General features: G+C 47.1%; 1 protein-coding gene across 1 annotated transcript; it reads left to right on the top strand.

Annotated features, from left to right (window-relative positions):
- Window positions 1-78: 78 nt before the first annotated feature.
- Window positions 79-9,987, top strand: LOC121297073 (paxillin-like). Its single transcript, XM_041223083.1, has 10 exons — window positions 79-167; window positions 353-435; window positions 530-606; window positions 1,129-1,209; window positions 2,551-2,682; window positions 3,453-3,623; window positions 3,838-4,011; window positions 5,277-5,358; window positions 5,823-5,971; window positions 9,418-9,987. The coding sequence occupies exons 1-10, from the start codon at window positions 79-81 to the stop codon at window positions 9,682-9,684; spliced, it is 1,305 nt and encodes a 434-aa protein (XP_041079017.1). The 3' UTR covers window positions 9,685-9,987.
- Window positions 9,988-10,466: the final 479 nt, after the last annotated feature.

Raw genomic sequence — 10,466 nt, 5'->3', positions numbered from 1 at the left:
CTTCCTCCTCCTCTCAGCTGTGGCCTGTGTCTGTACCCGCTCACCTTATCTCTGCTGTGCTCTTTCCATTAGATAATAATGCCTCCAGCATCTCCCATCCTGCAAAGGAGAGCCATCCCTCCTGTAGCCTCCCCTCCTCCCAAACGCGCTGCCCAGGAAGTGAAAAAGTGCGTCGCAGTTTCTCAGGGGATGAGGGGACCCTAGCCGGGCCTCTGCCCCCCCCTCCCCCTCCACCTCCCCCCGGGCCCCTACGAGTGCCCTCCCCTCCTCCGCCTCGGAGGGGGAGGGCCCCAAGCACCCCTCCCCCTCTCCACCAGTCGGGGTGGACGTGACCTTTGGGAAACCTCTACAGATGGTCCTACGACGAGGAGACTGTCTGCGCGGGGGACGGGAGAGGACATCTATCGGCCCAACCCCAGGAGCTCCACATAGAACCCGCCCCCCCTCAGCCCACAGGGAAACCTCTTCAGATGACTACCAGGAGCTGCTCCTGCTGCAGACGCCCCGGCCCACCCCCAGGTGTTAGAACCCGCCCCCCCTCAGCCCAAGACGGCTGTCTCTATCGCCTGTCAGACTGACGACGACCCCTGCTTTCCTCCAATGAAGGCATGAACTCATTAATCATTATTCCTCTCATCATTTCCTTTGTTTCATTCCTCCCATATGTTTAAACGTATTCCATGTTGTGTTTAGTCACTGTCAATTCTATTCTGTACAGTTTGGCTTTAGTCATTGTGACCAGACAAGGTGGAGTTCACATGACTCGGAGAGATGTGATTCTGTTACTTGTAACCACCTCTAAATGTGTATTGTATTCATTCAGTACATTGTAGTTTATTTGTACTTCATGCAGATAGCTGTGGTTGTAAATGCTGTGCAAGTATAGAAACGACAGATGAGTGTTTTAAAGGTTTGAACTGATCCTGATTGTGTAAATAAATACAACTTCAACACTTGCATGTATTCTCAGACAGTCCTAGAATGACAACAGGCTCCTATAAAACAGGTTGAATCAGATGCTGTGTTATGCAGTGCTATGTGTTCTTTGGCAGTACAGTGCGAATTCTTTCTAGGAGTGAGGCTTCTATGAAGAGGCTTGTTTGAACAGTAGTGTTCCTCTGCTTCCAGACGATGTTCTACCCTCCTCTATCCCGACACCCCAATCCTCTCGCTGCTCGCCCCCCTCTCAGCCCACCCACGCTCGACAAGGCAGGACCCCGCTCTCTTTCTATGCATGCTTTTGCTTCAGTCGCTAACCCTGTCATTGCCGCAGTCCAGCGGGAGCAGTTTAATCCTTGCGTTCCGGTTTTGTAAGCCGTGTTGGATCGAAACACAGTCTCTGAACTAAAGAACATGCCAGCTTTCTTAATAAATTTGATCAAAGACAAAAACTCTAAGAGGTTGCTTTTTGCTGTTGAATGATTTTAGTAGTGGGAGTATTGAGATCCACCAACCCTTGGCTCAGTTGAAGAGATGACAACTCCAGAGTGGCATTTTTTTAAATAGTTGTAAAACTATTACATTTTTTAACTTGCTTTTTGTAAATCCTCATCTTTTAATAGTAGTGGCTGGATTGTGAGTGTAGCGCAGCAGAGAGACCACGCTGTTTCTGAGAAATGGCCTTTTTATGTGTGTCTCTCTCTATATATAATTTCACAGGATGTAAAGTCATGACTGGCAGTCTACTTCTTTTTTTAGCCTTCAGAGAACAACCTTATTTTCTGACCTTGCATTCATCCACACATGATCTCAATGTGCTGCCCTGCATTCATCCACACATGATCTCAATGTGCTACCAAGTCGCTGAGCTACAACCTTTCATTGATCCCAGATTATTGCTCATTTTGTAGGCTGCTACTTTATTTTTCAATTCGTCCACCAGGGGGTAGGCCACTGCACTCATTTTGGCACCAAAAACACCCAGCCAGGGTCCTTGAGGCATGATCTGAGGGATGCTCTCCGGTCTGCCATCCTGAATCCATATCTGCTTCTGTTCCATTCTCATCCTATGTAGTGCTGGAAAGAAGGCACCTGTTGCATAGCAGTTTCATCCATTCCAGGTTTTACTTAGGGCTTGGTTAGCCACCCCAGTTTATATGTCGAACCAGGAGTGGATCAAACTGCTATGCAGTGGGAGTCTTGGTTCGATCCCTGATAGGCTCCTGTTTTGTGATTTAGTGAATGACCCTCGTACAGTACAAATATAGCTGCTGCTGTACAATTTCCTTTAAACATAAATTAGCTGGATTTGTGAAAGAAGAAGGTAGCGCTACAAAGAAACTTGGTAATAACTGTAGATATTGATGAAGTGATTGCAGGGCAGGGAATAAGATTCCCGTTGCAGAGCAGTTCGATCCATTCCTGGTTTTACTATGGAGTTTTAATAAGACACACCTGTGCTTGTTGCCTATGCACTAATCAGGATTGCAGTAAAACCTGGAATGGGTGAAGCTGCTTTGCAGTAGGAGTCTTGTTTCCATGCCTGATTGAATGCTGTGGATGATCTGCTGTTCTCTTCATGCCTGTCTGATCCTCTGCTGTCTTGTCCAGTTTCCCCAGCCGCTGGCTCCCTTTCCTCCGCCGGCTCCATACCCCGGGAGGGAAGACTGGTTTGACCTTGTAGATCCCTTTGCCTCTCCTTCCCCCTATCCATATGGAGAGCTTCAGACACTTGATCCAAACGTGTGTATCGACAGTGAGCTGGACAGTGAAATCAAGTGTAGAGCTGAGCAGTGCTGGCCAATATTCCCCCTTTCATCTGTGCATGCACACATACAGTCTGAATAAATATAGGTCATGGTCCTGGAGGGCTATTCCACTCCTGGTCTTTGTGCCAACCCTGTTCTAAACTGTTTAATCGAACCAATTAAATCTACATACAGACCCTGCTGTAGTTAATGGTCTAATGTTTCCTGTTAAACCTGGAGTGGAATGGCCCTTCAGGAGCGTGATTAGACACCCCTGCCCTACAGTATGTCCGTTCTCTCTGTTAGTTTGGGGATTCGGTTCTTGTCTCCCCCGATTTGCACTGTAGTGTTACTCTTGAAGCATCGTTCTCTCTGTGTGTTCTTGCTGATTTTAATCAAACATTTATGTTAAAATCAGGCTTGCTTGAGGTTTTGAGTTTCTTCACTTGTTTCTCCAAATCCCCTGAAGGGTTCGAGTAAATAACAAGGGCTAGTGCCAGCCTGTTCTCTTTTAAACAATACACAGAACTTCATGCTTGATACGGTGTTCAGCTGGAAGTCAGAAAGATGAAGGTACATAACAGTAAATGTACACTATAGGACTGTAAAGAAACGCTTCACTAAATACTGTTTACATTGAGAGATGCAAATATAGACCTTGAGACTTGCTGTTAACTAGAGGAGTCCTTTGTGTTGAAGTGCTTGGGTATTTATAAGACTTCTTGCAGTTTCTCTGACCTTGCTTCCTCTGCCCCACCCCTGCAGATCATGGCCCAGGGGAAGGGTGGTGGGGGGTCCCCCCCAGCCGGAGCCCCCAAAGCTGGAAACAAGCTGGACAGCATGCTGGGTAGCCTGCAGTCTGACCTGAACCGGCTCGGTGTTCAGACCGTAGCCAAGGGGGTGTGTGGAGCCTGCAATAAACCCATCGCAGGACAGGTGAGCAGACTGTTCTGGCACGTTCATATACTGCAGGATCTGAAACTGGCAATGAAATCCAACCACTTCAGTGCAGCCAAGAGAAACTGCACTGGTGTCTTAATAATGCTGACCGTGTCAAATATACATGCCCCTGTAATGTAGAAATATATATTGTGCTTGTCTGTCTCTGAGCTCCAGCTTATCTGCAGTGTCTCTCTCTCGCTCTCTCCAGGTGGTCACGGCGATGGGCAGAACTTGGCACCCAGAGCACTTCGTGTGCACCCACTGCCAGGAGGAGATTGGCTCCCGCAACTTCTTTGAGAGGGACGGGCAGCCTTACTGCGAAAGGGACTATCACCACCTCTTCTCCCCGCGATGCTACTACTGCAACGGCCCCATCCTGGACGTGAGTCCCAGCATGTGATGCGCTTGTCCATTGCTGTTCATTCTCCCCGCTGGGATGCATGTATCGTGTGTGTAGTGCCTGTCTGAATGTTGTGCTAGTGTGTGTGTGTAGATGTAGCTATAGAATGAGAAGGACTTGCCCAATAGTTATATAACATGTAAGTGATGTTGTTGAACGTTAAGGGAGTTGGATTGGTAATATGAGGGCCCCTGGCTGTCTGTAACACACACAGGCACCTCGTTGTGATCCAGTTTTTCAGGATGGCTCTAGTTTTGAATTTGCAGCCTTGTCTGTGGTTGAATCTCGCTGGCATGCTTGTGTCATACATAACAGAAACTAAGTTGGGGTAGATCGAGTGACTTTTCATATTGTTATTAAATAAGAGTGGGCATGATGACTCCTAATGCAGGAAAAGCCTGGTTCAGAGTCTCCCCTGTGAATCCGCAAGTATCCCAGTACTGCCTGCTAAATAATGGCGTTTTAAAGTGGCTCAGACAGACAGACGGTGTTTTTCAGGAGTGGTTTATAAAATGATTTTGGTCCCAAGGGATATGTTAATCTGTAAAGCAGCAGCAGAAATCTAGTTCATGAGTCATTCACTTCAGGAGATCTTGTTATTGAGCAGCGGGACGCTGCTGCCCACAAGGCACTCTGAACAACCGCCTCCCCCCTGAAAACAGAACAGAGCCGCTCTTCTCTCTGAACAACCGCCTCCCCCCTGAAAACAGAACAGAGCCGCTCTTCTCTCTGAACAACCGCCTCCCCCCTGAAAACAGAACAGAGCCGCTCTTCTCTCTGAACAACCGCCTCCCCCCTGAAAACAGAACAGAGCCGCTCTTCTCTCTCTCATTCCTCTCTATCTCATTGTACATTTCCATGGCAGAAGGAGGTCCCATGATGTATTGCCACACAGTAAGTCTGGGGCTAGGATTAGCGACCAGGCTCTGCTGTCTACAGTTCAGTAGACCATACTGACTCCATTCCTGCAGTGTGCTGGAGAGTCCCTCCATAACTAACTGCCTGTCTTTTATTTTTGCAACTCGCCACATAACGAGTCTGACACAATGGAGCACTGTTGACACTTCCTGTTTCATCAGACCTTGTTTGTTCTCATGTTTTTCAGCACTGTTGACGTTTGAGACATTAGTGGACTGGATTTTAGCTTCCCACAGAATGTCTAAACTTGGCTTGTAGCTTTTATTTTGGTTGTATTGTATTTCTTTATTGGTCTATTTATTCATGTTAGTTATTTTTTCTTCTAACAGAAAGTTGTGACTGCGCTGGATAGGACCTGGCACCCGGAGCACTTCTTCTGTGCCCAGTGTGGAGCTTTCTTTGGTCCTGAAGGTAACTGCAGATAGAAATCCCATGTTCCAGTACAGCTGAGAATTGTGTGACCTCACAGCTCTGCTAGCGAGCTCACCTCAAGCCTGCATTGCATTCAGTCCTGGGCTGTCTCTCGCAGGCAGATGCAACTGTGGTTTCCAGAGTCTAGCATCGATGTCCTCCACTGCAGCCATTACCTGCAAGATAATAGAGCACATTGAGAATAGTGACCCTAGGTGAGAGGGCTTAACGAGACATCGATGCCTAGGATGTGATTGCCATTGTGAACTGAACAAATGTTTTTGTGTATAAGCTGATTCTCAGAAGAGATCCGGGAGGTTTGCAGTGTCTACTGATGTCCACGCGGCACACTGAATCCTCAGGACAGGGAGTGAGTGGGACTGTGGTGCTGCCGAGCTCCACTAGAAGTCTTCACCCTTTCTTTCCGTGTGATCTCTTGTGTATTTGTTGCTGTCTGTCTGCAGGGTTTCATGAGAAGGACGGCAAGGCGTACTGTCGCAAGGATTACTTCGACATGTTCGCCCCAAAGTGTGGAGGCTGCGCTCGGGCCATTCTGGAGAATTACATCTCAGCTCTGAACTCGCTGTGGCACCCCGAGTGCTTCGTGTGTCGGGTAAGAAGCAGCCAGCATCACATTATCAGTGTCACAGCATCTCTCCACTCAACACCTCCTCAAACTGGGTAGCTGAGCTCAAAGCTCCCTCTAGAGGGGAGACACAGGAATGCTGATTTGCACAGCAGCAAGCTGGTACACTTTTAAATAAACATTTTAAATAACTGCTGTATTTAGAAGAAAAGTAATCTGCTTTAATAAACTATTAATTATGTCAATCTTGCAACAAGCTTGGCCAAAAAAAATAAATATGCAATTAAACAGCTTGGAGCTCATAGTTTCTTCTATTGGATTTGATTGACCTGAGGTGGATTTTATTTTGTTTGAGAACATTTCACAGCAGGGTTGAGTACGAACCTGCGTTCAAATGCATTTGTATGTGTAAATCTTCCACTTACAAATGCTCCAGCTGCATTTAAATACAAACGCAACTGTAACTTTGCAGATGTGTTTGCTAACGTTCATATTCAAAATGCAAAGATGGAATTGTGTGAACAGATGTGACACAACCCATAGTAATGTTTATTGATCTGTAGAAAAGTACTGATCAACATAGATAAATATAGATACATACATGCACGAGTCATTTAGACTCGGTTCCAACGCCCTTTCAGTGTTAGATTACACCAGACCACTGTTACCCTTAATAAACATCAAAGTTTCAAAGTTGCTGTCAGACAGCCTTGTCCGCTCCGGGTGAAAGCTCTTGGCAGCAGTAGAGAACAGCCTCTGGGCAGGGGCAGAGGAGGCAGGAATACACAGGTAGTGCTGAGCGAGCTGGGAAAGCCGGGGGAATCTGTACTGGTTGCCTTTCCAGAATGCAAGAGGATCTTGACTGTAGGGGATGCAGGGTTCTTGCAGGTAGGTCTCCACTTCTTGGGCATGTGGGCTGGTGACATCAACCTGGGGCTGCTCTTTAAAGAAGGGGAATATGCAGCTTTTCTTGCATGGAGGGGGAGAAGACTCCTCTAGCTGGGGATGTGAATCTAAGAGGAAGGTGCTGGCCAGAGTGAGGAGGTCCTGTTTGAGGCGTGATGATTGGTCACCTTCATAACAGCAAAGCTTCAAGCGTGGATCCAGAACAGCTGCTCTCTGATAAGGGGTCATGTCCTCGTACTGTGACAGGTGCTTTTCAGTGGCACCCACGAGAGCAATCACAAGCTTGCTGTTGTACTCTGATGGGGAACGGAGGTGTCTCTTGATCCCACGGACAGATGGGATGACCAAACTAGCTGCGATAACTTGGTCTCCTTGTATCCGGTCTTCATCTTCCTCAAAGGGGGTCATGATGCTGATGAAATCCTTAAGGACAAGTCTGTCTCTGGCAGTGAGGGGAGCTGTATCTAGGGAGTCCAGCTTTTCCTTGTCGATGCTCAGTACACTTCTCGCCCTCTTGAGCTGTCTGTTCCAACATGTAGCGTTGACAGCCTGGGTCTTGGGCTGCTCTACCGGGAGGTCAGTGGCTGTTGTAGACTCCCGGATGTGGGCTACAGTGGATGAGACTTTGGCCAGGACCTTGATGGTCTGTGTAGATGACTTGAGTCCGTCCCTCACAACAAGTTGAAGTGAGTGTGCAAAACAATGCTTGTGTTGAGGCAGGGATTCCAGGAGACTGTCATCTGACACACTGTCACCATCCAGGTCACTTTCACTGTCACTGGAGTCCTGAGAAGCTTGGGCTTGTGGCTGGAACCCTGGCAAGTCACAGGCTTGGCCCATGCTGGAAGCATTGTCCATGACGACACTGGCAATTTTGCTGGACATATTGTAGATGGCCACAGTTTGCTCATAGTTCTTGAGCATGCTGCCAGCTGTGTGTTTCCCCTTCACACGTTTGCAGGCAAACAACACTGTCTTTAGGGCGTAGTTGATGATCATATGGCCAGTGACGCCCATGTAGGCAGATGCCTTCTTACTAGACCATAAAGCAAGAGTCAGGGAAACACTTGGGGCCGAGTTGACAAGTTCCTGCAGCTTGTTGTGCAGAAGGGTGTGCTGCTCGCGTACCAGGCAGTGCACAAAGTGCTCCTGGCTGGGGATGTTGTAGGCTGGTTGGGTTTCTTGCATGAAGGCATAGAAGAGGAGCTCTGCACGAATGACACTGGCAGGAGCTTCCCGGCTACAAGGCTGACCAGAGCTCTGTCTGCCTGCGTCTGGCGAGGGTCAGTGCTGCTTCGTTTCTCAGTAGGTGCGGCGAGGGTCCTCGGAAGTGGTGGCCGCTATTTGGCTTGGCTAGATGTAGGCTCCAAGGGTACTGAGGCGTGCTTTCTCTAAAAAAAAAAAAAAAAAAAAAGAGAATACACGATATGTGAAGCACAACTACATAATATTCACTTCAGTTGACTGAATTGATCAGGCACAGCCTTGCCTAACAGAAGGTGTAATTGCAGGGATGAGCTGGTGCAAAATGTCCACGGTGCAATACCCATTAAAACAATACCACGGTAACCTTAGTCCCGCGGTATACAGTACATCATGCAAGTTATACAATGAAGGCTTGCTAAAATGGAGAAGTGCAACGGAAAATTGCTTTAAATTACTGTCATTCACAAAAAATCATTTAAAAAGAAAAAATCCTTTAACAATGCTTTACACTTTTTTATATTTTACTACATTAAAAAGCTGAAAGGCATAACAATTTTATTTTTATATAATATATATGTAAAGAAAATCTGAATTTTTCAACCTTAAAAGAACACACTTAGGTTTTTTTTTTATTCATTTGGCTCATTCAATTAAGATCTGCCCTTTACTCAAAACAGCGTGGAGCTGCAGTCTGTTACAAGAATTCATAAATAAAGTGCCCATAGCGACCAGTAGCTGTGTTACTTCATGTCAGTACGTGTCATTTTACCCGGCAGCTTTCCCTTGGTAAAAGAGAGGTTTGTGTTGCATGAAAGGAGCCAGTAACTTACCTTCATGTGATTGAGGAGATTGGAAGTAGCTTTTCTGTTGAAGATCATTTCCACTGGGCAGTGCTTGCACCTCGCCTTACACACCGCCTGAGCATTGTCAGGTATATCAAAATGCTCAAAGACCACTGAAGCTCTGCGTTTAGACATGGCTCTGGTGTAGTGCCGGGATATAAATCGAGGCTGTTGAGCAGTGCAAACACAGCTCTCAATCAGATGTGTGTGTGCCTCTCTCTGTCTCCTTTTTTTCTTTCTCTGTCTCTCGCTCGCTCTCAAATGCAAATGTTTTGCATGCATTTATATGCAAATGAAGGTGCACATGTATTTGCATTTAAATGCAAACGCTGTTGCACTTGAACCCAGCCCTGTTTCACAGTAGAATCTGTCTGGATTCGTTGTTGGGCTAATCCTGGGGCTGCAGTGTATAGTTGTCTCATGCAATCTTCAGGGCTGTAATAAGAATAATTGTGGTGGTTCAGGTTGATTTGACTGGAGCCCCTCCAATGCTAATGCTCCTTCTCCCTTGCCTTGCAGGAGTGCTTCACCCCGTTCGTAAACGGCAGCTTCTTCGAGCACGACGGGCAGCCCTACTGCGAGGTGCACTACCACGAGAGGCGTGGCTCGCTCTGCTCCGGCTGCCAGAAACCCATCACCGGCCGCTGCATCACCGCCATGGCCAAGAAGTTCCACCCCGAGCACTTCGTCTGTGCCTTCTGCCTCAAGCAGCTCAACAAGGGGACCTTCAAGGAGCAGAACGACAAGCCCTACTGCCAGAACTGCTTCATCAAACTGTTCAGCTAGAAACCTTGTGAGGGCGGGCGGTCAAACCTGCTTAGAAAACGAGCGCTTGAGCGCCTGGTCTTTTTAAAAGTGATCGCCTTTTTTTATTTATTTTTTTTCTTTTCAAACGTTAGAAATCTATGTACACAGTGTAGGGGATCTGTCAGAGCTGTCAGTGTGATCTCTACTACAGAAGTGGTCTTTCTGATACAGCTTCAAGTGTGCTGTTCTGACCCAAGCTTACCAAATCGATGGCAATGGGCAGAGCAGTTCTCTCTCTCTCTCTCTCTCTCTCTCTCTCTCTCTCTCTCAATAAGGTGCATTTACAGCGAACCATGTCAAGATATATGGCCGTATTTTGTAAAACAGTTTTCATGACGGAAATTTTCTTATTCCAAACAAACCAACAACAAAAAAACAAACAAGCAAGAAAGCAAGTCCAGGTCAGAAACAGGTGAAAGGACTCTGTTGCACCCCACTGCCTAGGAAACCCAGGGTAGGGTAGGAACTGTTTAAAAAGTCTGGTGTCTTGGTCACCACAGTAACTGTTCCAGTATGCAGGGGGATTCTCATGCTAGAGAGCATCAGTGATGCTGTCTCCCAGGTAACTGACTCCTGACTGGCCATGCATCTAAGTGCCTGTGTCATTACCACTGCTCTGGAGTGAGTGAGTGTGATCATAGAGGACAGTGTGCCTTCCCTTACCCTGTAATGTGGCCCCACAAGCAAATCTAAACTGTGATAAAGATCAAGGATTGGGATGTGTTGGCTTGCACCTTATTGAAAAACAAAAACTGCACACA

This window comes from Polyodon spathula, chromosome 22 (genome assembly GCF_017654505.1).
Source record: "Polyodon spathula isolate WHYD16114869_AA chromosome 22, ASM1765450v1, whole genome shotgun sequence".
In the NCBI taxonomy this organism is placed as follows: Eukaryota; Metazoa; Chordata; class Actinopteri; order Acipenseriformes; family Polyodontidae; genus Polyodon; species Polyodon spathula.
This window is presented reverse-complemented; position numbering and strand designations above follow the sequence as displayed.

Bases quoted from the DNA above. Each gene is read 5' to 3' on its own strand.
- LOC121297073 (XM_041223083.1), top strand. From the start codon at position 79: ATGCCTCCAGCATCTCCCATCCTGCAAAGGAGAGCCATCCCTCCTGTA. The intron at 1,210-2,550 runs GCAGGACCCCGC...TGTCTTGTCCAG, and splicing joins GCCCACCCACGCTCGACAAG to TTTCCCCAGCCGCTGGCTCC. The intron at 5,972-9,417 runs GTAAGAAGCAGC...CTTGCCTTGCAG, and splicing joins CCGAGTGCTTCGTGTGTCGG to GAGTGCTTCACCCCGTTCGT.